At 36.9% G+C, this 20,953-nt stretch overlaps 6 protein-coding genes across 6 annotated transcripts; 4 read left to right on the forward strand and 2 right to left on the reverse strand.

Annotated features, from left to right (window-relative positions):
- The first annotated feature begins 33 nt into the window (after window positions 1–33).
- LOC17893418 (FIP1[III]-like protein) lies at window positions 34–4,001 on the forward strand. Its single transcript, XM_006296833.2, has 5 exons — window positions 34–647; window positions 812–938; window positions 1,035–1,130; window positions 1,207–3,183; window positions 3,424–4,001. Exons 1-5 carry the CDS (start codon window positions 160–162, stop codon window positions 3,766–3,768), a joined length of 3,033 nt encoding a protein of 1,010 aa, XP_006296895.1. The 5' UTR covers window positions 34–159; the 3' UTR covers window positions 3,769–4,001.
- A 227-nt stretch (window positions 4,002–4,228) lies between these two features.
- LOC17890663 (peptidyl-prolyl cis-trans isomerase CYP21-4) lies at window positions 4,229–6,726 on the forward strand. The gene is given in 8 exon segments (XM_023786958.1): window positions 4,229–4,404; window positions 4,889–5,081; window positions 5,219–5,257; window positions 5,359–5,416; window positions 5,597–5,682; window positions 5,981–6,118; window positions 6,218–6,368; window positions 6,449–6,726. Coding segments are annotated over 7 exon segments (711 nt in total). The 5' UTR covers window positions 4,229–4,404; window positions 4,889–4,929; the 3' UTR covers window positions 6,536–6,726.
- On the reverse strand, window positions 6,644–7,509 carry LOC17891733 (agamous-like MADS-box protein AGL29). Its single transcript, XM_006296563.2, has one exon. It carries the CDS (start codon window positions 7,507–7,509, stop codon window positions 6,979–6,981), a length of 531 nt encoding a protein of 176 aa, XP_006296625.1. The 3' UTR covers window positions 6,644–6,978.
- A 779-nt stretch (window positions 7,510–8,288) lies between these two features.
- LOC17890621 (aldehyde dehydrogenase 22A1) lies at window positions 8,289–12,276 on the reverse strand. Its single transcript, XM_006297207.2, has 14 exons — window positions 11,993–12,276; window positions 11,800–11,843; window positions 11,411–11,515; window positions 11,152–11,279; window positions 10,922–11,044; window positions 10,669–10,822; window positions 10,321–10,424; window positions 10,163–10,241; window positions 9,996–10,091; window positions 9,751–9,888; window positions 9,283–9,498; window positions 8,990–9,181; window positions 8,734–8,877; window positions 8,289–8,653 (listed from the first exon to the last, which is right to left on the reverse strand). Exons 1-14 carry the CDS (start codon window positions 12,102–12,104, stop codon window positions 8,498–8,500), a joined length of 1,791 nt encoding a protein of 596 aa, XP_006297269.1. The 5' UTR covers window positions 12,105–12,276; the 3' UTR covers window positions 8,289–8,497.
- Window positions 12,277–14,435: 2,159 nt separating this feature from the next.
- On the forward strand, window positions 14,436–15,697 carry LOC17891866 (pectinesterase inhibitor 6). The gene has a single exon (XM_006298208.2). It carries the CDS (start codon window positions 14,612–14,614, stop codon window positions 15,461–15,463), a length of 852 nt encoding a protein of 283 aa, XP_006298270.1. The 5' UTR covers window positions 14,436–14,611; the 3' UTR covers window positions 15,464–15,697.
- Window positions 15,698–18,322: 2,625 nt separating this feature from the next.
- On the forward strand, window positions 18,323–20,213 carry LOC111831737. The gene is made up of 2 exons (XM_023787015.1): window positions 18,323–19,691; window positions 19,837–20,213. Exons 1-2 carry the CDS (start codon window positions 18,339–18,341, stop codon window positions 19,918–19,920), a joined length of 1,437 nt encoding a protein of 478 aa, XP_023642783.1. The 5' UTR covers window positions 18,323–18,338; the 3' UTR covers window positions 19,921–20,213.
- Window positions 20,214–20,953: the final 740 nt, after the last annotated feature.

The raw sequence follows: 20,953 nt of genomic DNA on the forward strand, positions 1-20,953 counted from the left end.
AGACTATGAATTAATAGTGTTAGGGTTTAAGGCGTTATCTGTCACTCCCAAATCTCTTATTAGGGGTTTATGCAACTCAAGTGTTAGTTAGAGATAGATGCAAAAACCAGTCTATTGTGAAATTTCGTTTGTTCTTCGAGTTTTTCTTTTCTTTCTTCAATGGAATCTACTGATGACGATTTTGGCGAAGTGTACGTTGATGACAAGGTTCAGGCGAGTGATGCTTTCGCCGGCGATGTAGGGTTCGTAAAATCCTCTGAAGAATGGGAGTGTGCTACGAATTCCGGCGAGGATATGGGTTTCGAAGGTTCATTAAAGCCTGATTCGGAAGGTGAAATCCAGAAATCCGGTGTGGTGGCCAAGGGTTTGAGTCCGTGTGACGACGACGCTTGTGCTGTGAATCTGACCGAGGAGTCGGAATATAGTGACAGTGATAGTGACGACGATTTGAAAATAGTGCTGCAAGACGACGATTCTAAGGCTGCTTGTGTGTTTAACACCAACAACGCTGCCAATGCCGTCGAAGCATCCAAAACTTGCTCCTTTCAGAGACGGTGGACTGGATACGCTGCAGCTAACCATGCTTCTATCGATCCTTCTTTAGGAATGTCTCAATGTGGATATAGTTTCTCAAACCTTTGGTCCAGGTTAGTCACATTGATGATAATCGTACTATCTGATTGGTGAATCTGTAGTTTAGATAATAAATGTGTGTGTGTTTTGGTTTATTTTAATGTGATTGCAATAGACAATGGTTAATTTGTTTGAAGATCATGATATGCGTTGTGATGTGTGTTTCTCTTCTTCTCAGGACACCTTTTGATGTAAATTACGATGTGTTCGAGAAGAAGCCATGGAGGAATCATGGTACGAATACCAGTGACTTCTTTAATTTTGGGCTTAACGAGCAAACCTGGAAAGATTACTGTAAACCCTTGGTAAGTACACATGTTCTTCCTTCTTGATTTCCTATCCTTGTGGCAAGGACGTATATTGGTTGGAACTTAATGAGTTACTTTCCTATTTCACTGAAGGGAAGAGCAATTGAGGTTGGAGGTGGAACTCTTGAGCGAATACCTTCTGTAGATATGCGTCGTCCACGTGAATCAGACCCTGATGTAGTGATACAGGTCAGAGATTGATTGATACTTGGTTTGTTGGTTTTTGCTTCTTTATCTTCCATTCTGATTAAATGTATGAAACCAGATCCCAGTCACTAATGATGTTGAGGAGATATCTATCATGACACCTGAGAAAGCAAGGTCTCTCAACATAACATCAAATGAAGCATCTAGAAGTGAGGGTTCGCATAAGGATTTGAACTCAGTCGATGATTCGCCAACAGATGAAACTTTTGTGGGGTGTCAAGATGATAACGCTGGAAGTTTCAGTGGCGAGCAATCTCCTCCAACAGAGAATTGCTGCAGTAGGGAATTAACACCATTTGATAAGGAAATGGTTGAGGATGAGAAAGAAGAGAGTTTTTCCAATTCTGATGAGCCAAATCCATCCTCAGTGGAGAAGGAATCATCTCTTGGAGATCGCATTCGTCTGAGCCCTACCTCTTCCTGTTCTATTGGTAAAAATGAGGAATCTGATGATTATGACACAGAGTCATTGAAAGACAGTGCTACTGATGAACAACGTGAAGTCAGTACCCCACCAAGACAACCTAGACTTGCAGAACATGAAGAAATTAGTATCCAAAGAGGAGAAAGGAGTGGTACAATGGATTCCAGACACGGAAGATCTCACGAAGAGTCGAGCAAAAAGCACTATGGGAGAGCTGGCTATGCTGAACATGTGAGAATAAAACACAGCATTGTTAAGGATGCATCGCCTACTCCAGATCCAGGTCGTGGCAGAAGAGTTCGTTCCCGACATGAAAGTTTGTATCATGATTCAAACAAAAACTGGCAGAATGGACCACTTGTTACATTAGAAAGGGATGAGACTGAAGGTAAAGGCTTTCACTACTCAAATAGAGAAAAACGTCATGATAGATTGTATCCATCTGTGGATCATGCTCGGCATAGAGAGCAGAGGTTTGGTTGGCGCAGCAACAACAAAGAATCATCACTGGGTCGATGTTTTGATCATTCTAATAGGTACAACTGTGAGACGCGTCATACAAAGTATACCTCATATTCATCCTTCGATCTTAATCAGAGAAATTCTAGATCAAATTTTAAAGAAGAGGATGATCGATATGGTTGGCATCAATGTGAAAGAAAATATGTGCATGAAAGAAGTCCCGTCCGAGCCTACGAGAATAACAAAGAAAGAAACGGGTATGATTGGCCAAGAGAGCCTTATTATGAGGACTTCATACCAAGTACTGACATGGACTATAGGTACCAGTCAAAGTACCCTTCTGAATATGCAATCCGTAACCTCAAACAAAATCCCGAGAATGATCTTCATTGCAGAAGAAGGGATGATTATGATTATAATCTGCATCGTCATAGATTTGAAGATGAATGTCACAGGGAAAGTAGAATTCCATATGACAGGGAGATGCGTTCTTTTGCTGAAGTGGAAAGGAGAGAATATCAAGGGTATAAAAGACATGAGGAATTATCTGAAATAGAGAAAAGACGACGTTACACTCATGACTGGCATCTTGATAGATTTGTCTCAGAGGAAGATGGTTATACATGTAGAACCCAAGATGCTTGGCCCTCACAGTCTTTATCTTTGAGAGATTCTTGGTATACAAATGAAGCAAAGGGTAATTTCTGGAGAGATGAGATCAGAGACTTCAGAACAGTTGAGGCATATGAGAGCCAGAATGACCAATTTCATAAGACTGCACCGAGAGATGGTTGTACACAGAATCGTGGCCGTAGCGATAATGTGAGCATAAAAGATAGACTGAAGTATGATGATGGTTGGGTTTGTCCTGATAGAGGGAGTTATAAGTTGGCAGATGACATTCAATATTCAATGACAGAAGTTACTCATTCTGAGCATCCATCATATACTGATGAGATATTACCCGGTGACATAAGGATACCAAGACATAATCGCATGGCTATCAAACAAAGGTCTGGATACCTTAAGAGCCATGAATATATTCATGGAATTGATGAAAGACATCACATATCCAAAAGGCTGAGAGGAGATGGGCATGCTTTCATCAAGCGTCAGGATCCGGTAGACTTAGCTGGTAGGCAAGGAAAGGTAAATTCTATATGCTTGTAAAACCTATATTTAGCTAGTATAAGCGCCTTTCAGATTAAATTAGTTTTCAGTCTCCTTCCAGCTATAATTTTAAAGTTTTCTTATTGTTTTATCACTTTATGTGGTCTGTCTTCTATAGTTGATTTCTTTGTTGCTTCGATCTGTATAATTATACATAATTTCGTGTACAATGAAGAACATGACCCTTTTTTTCTTTCTTTATTTTGTGAGCGTTTTCAGGTCTCTAACCAATCAAAAAGAGGATTCTCCAATGGCCAAGACATGATAGAACAACAGGATCGTGAGAAATCAGGAAAGATAATCTACAGAAGTGAAGAGAAAGCTGTGAAGAATCAATATATAAATGATAAAGAAGAAGGCGAGATCATAGAAGAAGAGATGCAAGTGAAAGTTGTTGAAATAGACAAGGAACGAATACAAGAGAGTCTGAAGAAGATGGAGAAACGGAGAGAGAGGTTCAAGGAAACCAAACTGGCCAGGACTGTAGAAGCCACATTCGAATCTCAAACCGAACCGAGTAATCAACAGAGACCGGCTAGAAAGAGGCGATGGTGTGCAAGTTAAAAGATACTGTATGATGATTGACTTCCCTGTTTCAGGTTAACACAGTAACGGTTTATGGATGGTAGGCTACAGATATATAAACCGATCAATTAAAGTGGCTGTTCTATTTCTATAACAAAAGTCACGAAACCGAACAGTTGGCTGTGACCTGGTTTTTGGTTTTCAAGTGATAATCTTGCTTGTGGTTTTGTTTTTGACTATAATTTTTAACTAGAAGATTTGACTCTGACCAATGCATTTTCATATTATACAGTTTGGTATTAATTATTTAATGATTAACGTGATAAACTCACAAGCACATACTACAGTTAATAAATCATCGTTTTTTACATTACATAACCAAGCAGGTAAGAAAAAACCAGACCGAACTGAACTGACTTCCGATATTTGACTTTTATTTGTTTTGGAATAATTGTTTTGTCGAATAAAATATTTAGTGAGGTGGACTCGTAGCCGTCGGATAACACGCGACTGATCTGAAGCGTCTCTGCAAAAACAAAAACAAAAAAGGAGGAAGAGAAGAGAAGAGAAGAGAATTCAAACCAGTTTCCATCGACGAAACGACCTGACCTATTCTCTTATTATTACACGACGATTCCTCTCCTGTAGAGCTCTTCTTTCTCCTCACTTCCACAGGTGCGTTTCTTTTCCATTTCCAATTTTGGAACCCAAATAAAGCAATTGAGGTCCTTGGAAAGTCTTGGGATTTCTATAGAAAGATCCCGTTTTTATTTATCTGATTGGAACATGATAAGCTGCTTCGTTGCTCATCAAAAAATGTTTGTTCAATTTATTTCGATTTTGATTTAGAAATGGAAAAGTAGTGGATCTGGAAATTACTGGTGTAGCTATGCACGAGAGAGGATGCCCTTTTTTCAATACTTTCCACACAGCGTTGATTTATACAAATTTGTTAGATTCTGAATCGGGTCAATACGTACTAGTATTATTGTTTCTTGAGTTGGGAACTATAGTTAGTCTTTATGCTGTTTTGATTTTACCAACTTGAAATTGAATTATTGATAGATACGAATCTGGCGTTTTTTTTTGTGTCTAGTGGTTTACTTTCTATTTTTCTTTCTGGATTGCTTGTTACTCACCGCTGGTTTATGCGTTGCAGAGACCAGTTGTATTCTTCGTTTGCTTGGAACATAAGGTGCAATGGCGAGGATAAAACCGCAAGCTCTTTTAAATCAAAGCAAGAAGAAGAAGACTCCGAGTCGCATTAGTATTTCCACTATTATTGTGTGTAACCTTGTAGTCGCTCTAGTCATACTGTCGTTGGTCACAACTTATCGCAATAGGTCTCAAAGGTTTGTTTCCATCTTTTGAATTACTGCTTTTCATTACTTCTGTTATCCCTGATGTTTCTTTTTTACTATATGCTGCTTTATAGCTAGAACAATTACTATCTATAAACTGAAAAGGATATTATTTGTTATCTCTTCAGGTCAAGAAACACAATTGAACATGAAACCTGAGACTCCAAGGCACACACTTTTTTTTAAGAGTTTTTTCTTTCAATTCTGGTGGAGTTCCGTGCACTTTGATTTAGAGTTTCGGATAGTTACATATCTGGCTTTGCTTTGTGCTTCAGGACACTAATGCTGCATCAGAGCAAAAGAGTTACGACCTTCCGGGTTATGCTGTAAGTTTATCTCCCTGTTTACGCGGGTGCTAAAGATACTTGTTCTATCCTTGGTTCATGTATCTCATCCATGGTATTATGAGATGTTAATTAGTATTTGAAAGTAAAATGTTGATGTGACTTATATATAAATATCCATTTCAATGATATCTTGCTTCTATGTTCTCTGATCTCATGTAGGATATAAACACATCAAAAGGACTTATAACTGTCGAACTCTTCAAAGAAGGTTCCCCTGAAGCTGTGGACAAGTTTCTAGATCTATGGTTAGTATCAGAATTCGTTTGTTATCTTATAAGCTAGATAGAAAAAGAAAAGTATAGGGATTTGATTAAGCCAGGCCATGACTTGTTCTTAAGTAGGAGTGTTACTTCGAGCTTCATATGATTCTAGTAACTTGAGTTTCTTCATTGATTGACTTTAACCCTTGGGCCCTGATGTACTCTTCTTGGAGATTGTGTTTGGAACACGAAACCTCATAAAAGAGAAAAAGAGTGAATCACTATGTGACTCTATTAAAGCTTAATATGATAGTAGAAGTTATTCATTAAGTATTGTTTGCAGTCAAAAAGATCACTTCAAGGGAATGCCGTTTCATCGGGTCATAAAAAACTACTTGGTACAAGCTGGTCACTCGCCGAGCTCTATACCTGTAGAAGAATGGACAGCTAAAGGAAAACTCCGTGGTCGCCTTCACACGAGGTAACTTGCTTGCTCTGCTTTTGGCTTTTCAATGTAAATGTTAATCATGTCGTTGCTTTGAAGATAAAAAAAGTTATCTGTATGTTCTCTGTTATTCAGCCCAAAACATGAGGCATTCATGTTGGGGACACCAAAAACAAAAGGGAACAACAAGGATTTTGATCTTCTGATCACAACGGCGCCAATCCCGGATCTGAATGACCAGCTTATAGTGTTTGGAAGAGTCCTTAAGGGAGAGGATGTAGTACAGGTTTGATCCGACCGAACCACACTCTCTTTTCAATTTTATGGTTTGTTTCACGTATAAACGATTCAGTTATGTTATTACAGGAGATCGAAGAAGTGGATACTGATGAGCATTACCAACCGAAATCACCAATAGGGATCACAGGTGTTGTATTGAAACGAGAGATGTGATATGAAAAAAGGGCATCTCTCTTCCTCCTTCCTTCCTCTGTAAATGAGGCCCACGCCAAATCTTTCTTCATACTCACTCACTGTTTGTATAAACCCTCTTTTGAGGTATTTTCTCTCTTTTTATTTTACAGTTTTTTTGTTTGTAATTTTATTTGATCTTTCTCGAGGAAATAGAATCTTTGTTTAAGATGTTTCCCCTCTTTCAGTCAGACACCAAATTTTTGGATCTTTGGTTTGTTTCGTGGGACATATGAGGTTGGATGCTAATGCAGTGTAGATGCGTAATGGGCAACAAATATGTAGTAAAATCAACAATGTTAAAATTAAACTACAATCCATCGATCATCAAGAGGAAGACACAATCAATAATCTTGTACCAACCTCTGTTACAATTCCATCATAATAACGACTAATACAAAAGGATAGTTCCAGATCCCTCAGAGCTAATCATCATTAGAGAGAAACAAGAGAGAAGACGAAGCCTGCATGTGATCAATGTTACTTTGAATCCCACCTCTCAATCTCTTCATCTTGGCTTCAAATTCCTTGAGCTCCTCGAGAGTAAACTCATCAATGGGCTTGTTAAACCTGTCTTCTTCAGCAGATTCAAGCCAGTTGTGAAGGTCTTCGCCATGTTTCTTCTCAGCTTCAGCGTCCTCGACGACGGAGTTGAGGCGTTTACATATCTTCTTCTCTTGTCTAGCACGACTGCCTCTTCTATAGCCTGATGATGTTTCAAAGCTATCTGTCTCTTCGAACTCACTCTTAAACCGTTCTGCAATCAAATCAAAATTCGGTTTCCCGAAGGAGTAAGGTTTGTTTCCTGGAGAAAAGACAACAATACCAACCTCGGCGTTGCACAGAGTCGCAAGCTCACTCGCTTTCTTGAACAAACCCAGTCTACGTTTCGAGAAGGTTACTTGCTTTGTGTTTGTGTCTTGCACTTCCTCCATCTTTATCTTTCTCCGACCCATTTTTTTTTTCTTTTGTGTGAGAAATAATGTTTCGACTGGTTTGTAATCTATGTTTCTCTTAAAAAAAAAAAAAAAAAGAAAGAAGAAGAAGAAAGATTGATTCTTTATCATGTATTGCTTTACGTATTTATAGTAATGAATGTGGGGAAAGTTGTCATTGAATATCTTCATCATCATATATGTTTAGTTTTAGTAAATTTTTTTGTTTTTGCTTAAATACATATTTAGTAACACCATTTTGTAAATCTTGCATTACCTTCTAAGAGCTTTGAATAGTTTCTATGTATCCAATCAATATCCATAGATTTTTCACTATTATTAGTATTAGTTTTTACTATTGGACCTCTTATTAAATGGCAGTTTGAATTCTGTAAGAGAGAATTACCAAGTTAATAGAAGAGATTCCTTTTTTACTTAAATAGTTTACTCCCACACAAAAAAAAAACAATAATTATTACATAATTTTCTAATAATGTTAACTTTCTGTATAATATGTGTCATATCAGCTTTTCAAAAAAAGTATTATTTCTGGATAGAATTAATTATAAATGCATATATATTTTCATTTACAACATATATACTAATTTATATCCAGTTTGACGGGCTTGGTTTTATTTACGGATCTAGGACGTGTCTGATTAATTGTCGAATTGTATGATTCTTATAGGCTCTGGTTTTAGACTCGTGGTTTAGGTTGTGTTTACTCGGTTTGAGCTGGTTTTGCTTTAATACTCTGCTTTGGCATTCTCAACAATGAAGAAAAAAAAACAAAAAATGGATTTGAAGAAACCAATTGACAGTTTCCTATTATAATGCAAAGCAAAAGTGGATTTTCAGATATTTCACAAGTCACAAATAGCCCTTCTGAGGAAAAACGAGTCTCACTAATAAGTAATGAACAAAATTAGCTTGCAATATCAGCAACTCAGCTGACGCATGTAAAAGAGTAAAGGTTTTTTTTTTAATGTTGACACCAAGTTTTTCTTCATCAGTGGCTCTTTCTAGTTCTGCTCACGTTAGAGCTCTGATCCGTAAGAAACTTGAGGACATCAATTAGGGATCTTAGCCGGTCCCAAATGTTAAGACCATAAAGAGTTTCGACTAGTGCCTCCTGGAATTCAAACGCGTTTTCTGCTACCGGGTACTGTGATATGGCCATCACAGAGAAATGTTAACAAATATTCAGATAATCAGATTGGGTTTTCAATATTTTTTAAAACTTGCCTGAATAGGTTTCGGAATCTTGGTTTTGATGAGTGGCCAAAATCTATCTTCAACTACGGATTTCACGAGACAGCATGCTCTTAGACCTTCTATACCAGCAAACCTTCCAAACCCACTATCTTTTACACCTCCAAACGGGAGCGACTGCAAAATCAAAAGAGAGAAAGTCTTACTCTTAATCATGGAAATGATGGTTAACCTTTCTTTTTTCTCATTTCCCAAGGTAAAATCCTAAACTAAAGCCAGTGATGAGCACCTGGCACATGTAGTTTGATGCAAAGTCATTGATTGCAGCAACACCACATTGAATTTGGGAAGCGATTTGTTTGGCACGACTCTTGCTTCCAGAGAAAACAGCACAGCCAAGCGCATAACGTGAATCATTCGCCAGCTTTATCGCCTCTTCATCGCTGTTGAATTGCATGATTGGCATTATTGGTCCAAATGCCTGATTCTCATACATTAATAAAGTATCTTAAGAACTCGGTGTGTGAGTTGTGTGATGCACCAATAGAGGCAAGACAGACCAATTAAGGTAAGGTTACATACCTCTTCTTTCATTATTTTCATGGTGTGGTTTACATTGATTAGAACAGTTGGAGGGAAATATTGATCGACTGCATCTTCGCCTAGATTACCAAAGCTGCCACGGACAGCAATTTCTGCTCCTTTGTCTAAGGCGTCATTTACAAGGCTCTGTAGGTGTTCAGAGTGCTCTTGCAAGCATATAGCACCCATGTCATACCTCCCAGTTAGAGGAGGACCCTGATGTAAAAGAAGGAACTCAATGAGAAAGAGAAGTCTAATGTTGCTCGAACCAATAGATTTTTGGTTTACTTAAACTTCCACAGTATACATATGACAATGCCAGTTAACCTCCTATGTGGCTTACATACACTAGGAAATATAGGAATAAGACTATAGGGTGACGAAAACAAGAGAATGGCTACTATGCTCATTATGACATACTAATGAAGGTGTTGGAGTAAAGATGACAATAAATCACAGAGAACTTACAGCAGAAACTGACTTCACAATCTTGGTTACTTGGCTAATAAATGCACTATAAATGTCTTTGTGAACATAGAATCTTTCAGCACCCGCACAATTTTGCCCGCTTGACTGAAGAGTGCCCCTTACAGCCACTTGTGCAACCTAAATGGTACAACAGAAGCATTAGGTGTTGCAGGGAACGCCTCCTTTTCCAATAATAAACCATAAAAGCACAGAAGAGAGCACCATGACACAGTAAATACACTTACATGTGAGACATCAGCGTCTTCACATATGATAAATGCATCTTTTCCACCAAGCTCAAGAGTGACAGGTGTCAATGTCTCGGCAGCATTTCTCATTATCTGCAACATATTGCATAAGTACAAATCATAGTGAACTAATTAGAATGACGAACCAATTCTGAAGACTGTACCATCTTGCCAACAGCTGTGGATCCAACAAATATCATTTTATCAACAGATGAGACAAGTGCTTCTCCGGTTTCCGAAAACCTGAAAATAATTTTTTAATTGATGAAATCAATGTGATAAAAACATGCTAAGGAGAATTCCATAAATAAAACACACAGACCCTGTTATCACATCGACTAGATTTTCAGGTGCTCCAACAGCAGCTAAAGCTGCCTGGATTATGCGGAAGTAAAAGCATCCTGACCAGCTAGCGTGTTCAGAAACCTGCAGAAAAGGTGATCCAACTATCAGAAACATATACCAAATCTCAAGAAGGATATATGCATTGAAGAAGTCTAATCAACTTCCTCTCAATGTTGCACTGCTCACGATTTTGACATCATATAAACTGTAACATGCTAAGCTTATTCAAATATGGAATGCAAATGAATGGCATTGCCTAGGAAAAGATAAAATCAAGGGTCAGCGAACTATAATTATAGAAAGAAAAAAAAACATTTCAGTTAACCTTAATAACAATGCCATTCCCAGAGAAGACTGCAGCCAGCATAGGATTGAAAATATTGTGGAAGGGATAATTCCATGGGACTATAGCTCCAATGACACCAAGGGGATGAAACTCTACTCTTGATACTTTATGAAGCATCGCTCTTCCTGAAGACCTGTGGACAAATGAAATTTAACTTGAAATCATTTATAAGCAAGGATCAAGGCAGAAATATGATTCATACTGATATTTATATATGCAATGATGGTATTACCGAGATTCAGGCTTTAACCATCGTTCACCCTCAGAAAGAAGCCAAGTAATTTTCTCACAAGTAGTCATTATTTCTCCCAGGGACGCATCTACCATAGTCTTCCCAGTATCACGTGAAGAGACTCTAAATAAAAGGCACCAAGGGAAATCTTAGCATTATTTGAGAAAAGGTACCAAGGGAAAGCAAATATGTATATCAAACCACTCAGTAACACAGAAAAGAATCCTCACTCGCATATAAGCTCTTGGTGTTCAATAATGTACTTCAGAAGAATCCGCAGGAACTGCCTTCTAAGCTTGAAGCTACTTTGAGCCCATGTTTTTTGAGCCTTCCTTGATAGTGTTACTCGCTCCTTTACCTGAAACACAAATATGTAAATTATAAGCCAGGATAAGGTGGATAGAGAGAAACATATGAATTTAATGTAGCATCATTCAATTAGGATTTTAAAAACAGATTCTCGTTGTAGAGACGACAGCAGCCACTAACCTCAGTGGGCGACAGAGCAGGGAAATATCCCAGATATTTCATTGTGGCAGGTTCATAGCATTGAACTTTTTTGTCTGACTGTTGGTTCCTTCCTCTTGGAGGAATCTAAAGCCAATGTCACAAAGAACTTAAGATTCAGTATGATTCACAAGAACAACTGATCTAAGAGTTAATTAGCTATCATGATAAATCAACTATAGGGGAGTCAGCCACTTAGAAAGAAAAATATGGAAATCAGAGTTAACTTCATAATACTGAGATTTATTGATACCTAAGTCCTAAACCAAAAGATCAGGAGACTATATATATGATGAACAGCTAAATTCCCTATCACCCTAACAACTAAAATATGGATGAAAAGGAGAAAATGATGCGATCGAAGAACTCACATAGATGAAGCTATTCTCCTCCGTATCTTTCCCATGAGCCAACACTGTTTCAAAATTCATTCCAAATACCAATAAAAATCAAACATCCATAAGCTTGCTCTACGAACTGTTAATACAGATAAATTCGCAGCAGTACTGAAACAAGAGTCATAGACGAAACAAGGAGCTGATACAAACAGAGAAGGAAAGATACCATCGGATGCGTCAACGTCAATGGAAGGAACATTGGGAGGAATGAGCATAAGAAGGAACTTGCAGATCGCGTAAGCGAAGGCGAGAACGATCAGTGGCCACCAGAACGGCATTTCCAAATGTTGAGAGATTCTTCAGCTAGGGCTTTGAGAATCCAGAGCCGATGAAGGATAAATCTCGGCGTCTCCGTCAATCGGAAAATAGAAAATAGGAATCAACGGAGAGCAGATGGATTTTAATATTCTCTGCTGCTTTGAATCGCCTTTTTTGGTTTTCTGGTTTTCCAGTCCGTCCACTGGAACTGTGAGAATGGTACGGTTGGTAATTTTTGGTAACTTTTAAGGGTAACTTCAAAGGAAGTTTAAGATTAAATCAAACATAATTAATAAAGTATTGGCGTCAATTAAAACGAGAATCCACGTTTGAAGCTACACGCCAAGAACATGATGAACACGAAATAATCATCAACACGCTGTGCGTTTGTTAAACCAAATTTTTGAACCGAATAGTACGAAACTGGAGGCTCTTCTCCTTCGTCACCAAAAATTCCATTAATCTCGTATAAAATTAAGACACTATACAACATGTCTACTCTCATAATTTGGTTTCCTCTAATTACTGTTATGAAGTGAGAAACACCGGACTATGGCTGGAAATGAGTTATGACGAAGAGTGAAGAGGATTCCAATGTAAGCAAAGGGAATTGACAGCATCACTATATATCCAAGAATAAAAGACGAGTTTCCGGATATATAGCTGCCTCCAATAGTTGCTTAATACATTCCATCCAATCAAAAATGGTAGAAGAACAAAGAGGATAGACACATATACGCTGATGGCAAGAACCTGTATGGAACAAACAGAACTTGTTGTTACTCGACATTCTTTATTATGTTTAATGAAGGTGCATGATGGAAGATAATTGATGAGCAAACATAAAACCTCGCAATTCTTGTATCCACGACGATTCAGCCAAAGACGAAGACAATCTTGATGAACATACTTGATAGACCCACGACACAAACACGGATATCTCAATGGGTTTCCTGGTTCCTCCGGTGATCGACAAATCCGGCACAAATCTTCATCATCCATGTCGGCGAGACGTCCATTTTCGGGAAATGCAAAGCCACTTTTTTCTCTCTCTTTCTTTATAGTAGTCTCTTCTTCTCTCAAATTCCTAAAAGCGGGCAAATGCATAGTCCGGTAACAAACCTTAAAACAAGTAAATATATATATACATACACACATCAAACATTAACAAAATTATAAACATTAACTTTTTCGACATCAGGGATAGCTGTTATTAATTGATTCCTCAGTGACCTTCAAATAAAAAGATGCTTTTATTACCTACTATGGTAATGTCAAAGTTTTACCTTAGTTAAAGTACTAATTTTCGTATAAGAAAGCCATTACAAAAAAAAACGGTGCCTCTAAATTCCAACTTCACAAAAATAAATTATTGTAGAATTCTTACTAATTCAAACATTTGTCTTGATCAAAAATAAAACTAAAAATCAAATATGATATACGTTTTGAAATGGCATCTAAACAAATCTGTTTTCCGATTAAGCTTACATAAGTACGATCAAAATATTATTTTCAACCATTCGAACTTATAGAGTAAAACCTCAAACTAACTTTTACTATTTCAATTTTTCTTTCAACCAAAGGTCTACTATGAGAAGAAGAAAAATGAAATGGTGACTATTTAATAAGGTAATAACAGTTTTTTTTTTATGACTCCATACTTGTAGATTATGGATTGATTAAAAGGTGTGTTTGCAAAATAGTACGTTTTTGAAACATAATTATAAAAGTAGTACATTTACTATTCATAATTAGCAAAATAGTACATTTTTACTATTTGAGATATCTGTACAGACAGACAATTGTACAGTAACACATTATTGTACATCAAATATTTGTACAAAGGGAAACAACTACAAATAAACATATTTACACATAAACAAATATACATATATAGACCAGAAAATATCTGTACACATACAATTATACGTATATACAGACCGCTGTACGGATGATTTTCCGTACATCGATACACAACTGTACATAAGGATAGCTGGACGTATCAAAATTTGTTTGAAAAATATTTGAAATTATTAAAAAAAATGCATATCAAATTATAGAGAAAAAAATATAGATTTTTATGTAATTGAAATTTTATAGAAACCAAATATATTTTGATGAATATTTTAGTTATTAGATTTAAAAGGATTTTTAATAGTGTCTAAATAGTGTTCAAATAATAAAAATGTATTAGTTTGCTAATAATGAATAGTGAATGTACTACTTCTACGATTATGTTTCAAAAATGTACTAAAAATCCAATTAATACTTGATTAAAAAGGTTTATAAATACAAGATACGTTAGTTAAGTTGACGTGTTGACCTACTTTATCGCAAAACTTCACATTACCCTGTTTTAAGAAAAACGAATGTTACAATTTGGAAACTTGAATCGCCGCCATTTACGTTCCGCCGATCCCCTTAATATCTTCTTCTTTTACATCTTTTTTGTCTCTTTTATCTTTCATAAACCCCCGAACTTTTTTTTTTTTTCTCTCTCAACGGAAGGGAAGAAAAAAAAAATATTATGGAGGCGAATAAAACCTTTCGGATCATCGTGATCGTCACGGTTTCTACTCTGGTCACGATCTTATCCCCCGTAGAATCCAAATACGGCGATTCCTACGTCGCCAGATCTCTACTCCATGTGTTTCCACCTTCCGGTTCTCCTGCACCTGCTCCGGCGGTGACAGATATTGACTCTCCCGCGGCTTCACCACAAGCTCCCACCGCTCCGGAGGAGATTGATATCGACTCCCCCGCACAAGCTCCTTCCGATTCAATGTCCCCGGCGGAGGTAGATTTAGACTCTCCCGCGTCGTCACCAGAGTCTCCCGCCTATTCGAATCCACCGTCTGAGGAAAGTTATGATGTCGAGACTTCTTCGTCTTCTCCTACTTCTCTATCTGGAATCGATGTTTTGAGTTCGGCCAAAAACCTTGTGAATCCAGCTCTGTTATCTCCGGAGATCAAAGCTATTTGCGGCAAAACCGATTTCCCTCCGCTATGCGAATCTTCCGTTAGTCCTCTGTTAACGGTGGCTCAGCTGAAACCAGACACTTCCTCCGTCCTCGTTCTCGCGATTCAAGCTTCGATCAACGCCACCAAGGCGGCGTTGGCCACCGTCAAGGAAGTAGCCGCCGACGATTGCCAGGAGTTGTACGACGACGCCCTTGCCAATTTGGAAGACGCGGCGTTAGCCGTTAAGTCACGTGACATTGCCACCGTTAACACTAACTTGAGCGCGGCTATGACGGACTACAGCACGTGCAACGACGGCTTCGAAGAAGCGGGAGAGCCTAACCCTTTGGCTGACGTGGGCGATAAGCTTACCAAGATGGTTAGTAACTGTCTCGCTATCTCCACGTTGCTCAAGTGAAAAATGAAACGGCGGCGTTTTTGAATCGCGACGATGTAAAGTGTTTGTTTTCATTAAATTTGGGCCTGGTTTGAACGTGGTAGTACTACGCCGTTATCGAATATATAAAATTCCAAAATCACATTAAAGAACGTGAGTGCGCTTTATTAAATAGGCTTATGGTGACGTTTAACCAGAGATAGATCACGCTTCATGCATCTATCTCCTCGTTGTTGTCTTGTCACCTATTTCTTGTGAAACAAAGTGATATATATATATATATATATACGTAATTGTATATATGTTGTCCATAAACAAAGCGACTCGGTTTTCTTTTTGGATGCTCTCCATAGAATTTGGTAAAAGTGAACTATATTGATGTTAGTATGTTACGAATGTTTGGTCGCTTCAGAAAGATGAAATAACAAGTGAAGCATCAACGTTCGATGAAAGTATTGTCTTTTGAGGATAAATCAATGTAACTGATATTTTTCGTCGTTGTAGAATATAACTCTATAGGCATGGTTGGTCTTGATTCTTGACGTATGATATCGATTTTTCTACACATTTCTTAGCTTTCTCTTTTATATGATTCACTTGGAAATTTGCATGACTAAAAAACTAAGCCACCAAGTATATAGCTTCGATTTCAACCATTAGTGGTAAAGCTTTGGTGTTATGTAAATGACTACTGCAACTACACTGGTGCAAGAGTCAATATTCTTTGGATTTGGCATATTTCATGTAGCTTTACACATTAAATAGAAGATTGTATTTTTGTATACCAACTATTTTTGTATGTTGCATTATTATTTGTGCACCAGTCACTCCACTCCTTGTTATATGTTGTGTAGGTTCGTTACAGATCCATGATGTGTGTGGGTTAAAACATCAATAAATTGTTATCAATCCATCAAATTATTTTTCTTCATATCCAATAATAACCAAGTCTTCATTTTTCTTGTCTTTACTAATTGAGAGAAATATAAATATCTTTGGATAATTGTTGTTTAAAATGAAAGAATATACAATTAGGCATGACCACGGTTACGGTTAATGCGGTTATGGTTAATTAACCACCGGTTAACGGTTATAATTTTCTTTAACCATAACTTTAACCATTATATATACGGTTAAAACGGTTACGGTTATATACGGTTACGGTTAATTACGGTTACGGTTATTTGATGATTATTATAATATTAATATTAGAGATAAAATCTTATGAAATACTATTTATTTTACAAGTAAAAAATATTTGTGATTTCAAATATTTATAGTGAGTTACTTAAATCAGGGTATTGGATCGAGAAACTCAACATCAAATACACAAGGAAATAAGAATAAAAATAGTTTAATATGAAATGTTTTGATTACTTACAAGTTCAATTTGTTGTGTTGCTTTTAATAAGGTGAAAAATGTATTCAAACATTTGATGTGTCTTTTCATTATATACAGTTATAATATAATTTATTTAAGGATTTGAATATGCGGTTAACCGAGTGTTTAACCGTACGGTTAACCGGTGGTTTATTACGGTTACGGTTAATTAACGGTTACGGTTAGTATTTTTTTTTTAACGGTTACGGTTAGTACTTGTACGGTTAACGGTTACGATTTTTAACCGTTTTATACGGTTACGGTCAGGTTAAGGTTGATAAACGGTCTGGTTACGGTTATAAATACGGTTAAGGTTAGCTTTTGGTCATGCCTATATACAATGTCAAATTTGTAGAGTTCAAAAAGTTAAAAAGTGAATTAAAAATTTGGTATTTTACCTTTCGTGTAAACTGCAAATGTTGGTCCATCCAAACCAATTATCTCAACCGGTTAGTGAATTACATGTTTTTTCTTGTCCATCAGTTCCATTCAATAAACCCAATCCATTCCAAATTAGACAGACTTCGGTTATCTCTATTTGATAACCAGTTTGGAACTACCAAATGAAATAACCAAAATTACCGAAAATAAAATTTAATTAGCCAAAACGCATTCTAAATTTTAAAAAATTACCCGAATAAACCAGATATAGTTACCAATTCGACAGTAGATTTAGTCTTTAGCGGTACGATATAATTACATAACGAATGTTGTTTAAACCAGGCATAAAGGTTCCTCCTATCTCAACAGTATCATTTATATATATATATATATATATATATATATATATATATAATAAGGAAAAACCTTAGTTTACGTTCTTTAATGCATACAGGTACGTACATGTAAAATGCGGAATAATTTATTATAGTCGTGGAACACGTCTAAACAGCCCTGCATGTGTGTGTAATCTATAGGAAATTACGTTGCGAAATTGTATACTGCTCGCATAAATCTGATAATTCAGTGTAGACGTCATAATTTTAAAGGAATGCTAAGTCTTCAACTTTATTGTCCATAAGTAAGAACCAGGATACTGACGTATTTGCTCAATGGGCAACGAAATTTGTATACTATCATTATCCAAGAACTTGACCGTTCTGTGGATGTGACCCTGTCACGTACCGTATCTTTTACTTTTACAGCTAGCTGTAATTTCAAAAATTGTGTGTGTGCAATGTGCGTGATACAGTTTGAACACAGCCGTATTACCGTCCAAAATAGTGAAGCCATTGAAAAAAAAATTTTTATGGCGTTATAGTTTTTTTTTTTCCGTCACCGTATTTATTATTGGTGGATAACCAGATATAATTTAGGCCATACACGTAATACTTTTGTTAATTAATAATCCATAAATATTTATAATCCATAAACGACAAAAGAAAACGGAAAAAACAAAAAGGTACACTCCTCTCCTCGCTCTCTCTCTCTCTCTTTCCTCTCTTTTCTCTCTTCTCCTACCTCTAGCTCTCCTAAGTTCTTAAACAAAAATACAAAAATTCCAGGATATCAAAGATGAGTAATACCGATGCTCATCGTGAAGGAAGAGATGATGTCGTCCAGGTCGTTGTTGAAGGAGATCATATGGAAGGTGTCGTCGGAGGTGATGGAGGAGGGATCCAAGCTAACGAAGACGGTGAAGCTGAAGCTGCAATGAAAGCGTGTTCGTGTAAAACTTTTCCTGAAGGCATTCTCAGACGCGTCGAATCTGGATTTGCATCACTGTTCTATCACCCGGAAGTCCTTTTTGTGTTCCAGTTCATCTTCGGAGCTTTGGGTACTTACTTTTTTGTGAACCTCAAAAACTTTAATCCTCTGCTATTATCCGTGTATGCAATCGGTTTTGTTTTGTTTCTCCTCAATGCTATTTGCGAGTTTGGAGGACTTTACATGGAAATGAGGATTGAGTATGGTGAGCGGGTTCGTTTATATAGAATGACTTTCAAACTTTTGAAATGCGTTGGAAACATGGCCGTCCTTGGTGGGTTTGTAGTCATTGGTAACATGATCGAGATCACAGAGAGTAGTTTAGGATTGTTTGCCATTGGGGAATCTCTCTCGTTCTATCTATTACTCGTCTCATTTTTCAAGTTCATTGGCGTGGAAGATCTGTTTGGCTGCGCAGATGGTGTGATGACGGCAACATATGTTGTATGGATAAACAACCATAAGAATGTACTAAAAGATCTTTCTCTTGCGCAAGAAATTTCGTCTTGGGTTGGCTTTGTTGTTATCACTGTACTGTTTACACTGTACAAAATCACTCCAATATGGTTTAGATGTTTGGATGTTTCATCTGGTGGAAGAGGTAATGGAGAACGTGTTGTTGGAGCAGGAAACAGAGGAGGGATCCAAGTTAATGAAGAAGCTGATGCCGCTATGAAAGCGTGTAAGTGCACTAATTTTCCGGAATGCTTCCTGAGATGTATTGAATCTGGTTTTGCTTCAATGTTCTTTCACCCTGAAATGCTAGTTCTCTTCCAGTTCATCTTCGGGGATTTGGATACCTTTTTTCTTCTGAAACTGAAAAGCACTAATTATCTGGTGATTGCCGCGGTCGTGATTAGTGCTATTTTGTTTGTTCTCAATTTTGCTTGCGGGATTGGACGTGTCTACGTCAAAATGAGGACTCAGTATAGTGAGCGATACAGAATGACTCTGAAACTCTTCAAATGCGTTGGAAACATGGCCGTCCTTGGTGGGTTTGTATTCATTGGTAATATGATCGAGATCACAGAGAGTAGTCTAGGATGGTTTGCCATTGGGATTTCTCTCTCGTTGTATCTATTTCTCGTCTCCCTTTCCAAGTTCATTGGCGTGGAAGATCTGTTTGGCTGCGGAGATGCTGTGATGGCAGCAACTGCTATGGTATGGATAAACAATCGTAAGATTCTACTCAAAGATTTTTCTCCTGTGCAAGCAGCTTTGTCTTGGTTTGGTTTCGTTGTTATCACTGTACTGTTTACACTGTACAAAATCACTCCCATACGGTTTAGAGGTTTGGATGTTGCAGCTGGTGGAAGAGGTAACGGAGGTGGTGTTGTCGGAGGAGGAAACAGAGGAGGTGTCGGAGGAGATGACCAAGTTGATGGAATAGAAATGGAAGAAATTCCATTGTTGCACTGTGCCTGAATGTTGTTGCTAGTGCTGATGTAACAGGAACGGTTGAAGCGTAATGTTAGACCGCCTATTCAGGCATGGATGGACTGGCATTCGATTCTGCATTCAACAGCATCAGTTTCCCTTTTTTTGTTTTGCATTTTCGTGTTTGTTGTTTTAAAATAACATTTCTCTCTGCTTTGTTTTGTTGTTTTGCTTTGTTTCATGGATTAGTGATATTTCCAGATAAATCGAATTTCCTAGAATGATATTAGTGGGTTCGTGGGTTAAGTAGTGGAATCATTTTTACTAATTAACCCAATTTTTTTTAAAATCTAATTTGCTTATATTTTCGTGAGATTACTTAAACTTAATCTATCAACACTATATTTAATCTTACGAATATACAGGCCTTAACAATATATTTTGCTAGAAATTTGTTAAATGTTGGTAAAAAATAAAAAAATAGATTTAATATCTCAGTGGAATCGAACCCGGACTGTATGCATTTATTGAGACGTTAGAGAGGGGGTGAAGCCAATAGGCAACATGACCATTTAATATTTACTTAATAACCGTTGTATAACTTTCCAAAATTCGTACTCCATTCATTTTTGAGAATCCGCGTCACGTTACGGAATATTCTTAACCATTTATGTTTAATAATTTTTTTTCTGTCAAATGAAATTATTCGGGAATTATTGGTGTTTAACACATCTCTTGATTTTTTTTATTTTTTTGTTGGTAAGGTAAAACAAAACATTTTGCATCCATTATAAATTATACAACCAAATATTGATTTAGTAAACTTCTTAAAATTAGTTTATATATCCACCAATCTATTTAATTTTAAACACCACATTTTTTTTTAAAATCAAAATCCGGTTATAGTATTTCAAGAATCAAAAATGAAATCGGGTTTTGACAAAATATTTATTTAAATAGTCAATTTTTACATATAAATAATACATTTTGATTCCATTATGATATGTTGAATTAATTTTTTTCTTTTTTGGTAAATTTAAAAAATA

This window comes from Capsella rubella, unplaced genomic scaffold, assembly GCF_000375325.1.
Source record: "Capsella rubella cultivar Monte Gargano unplaced genomic scaffold, Caprub1_0 scaffold_3, whole genome shotgun sequence".
Classification (NCBI taxonomy): domain Eukaryota; kingdom Viridiplantae; phylum Streptophyta; class Magnoliopsida; order Brassicales; family Brassicaceae; genus Capsella; species Capsella rubella.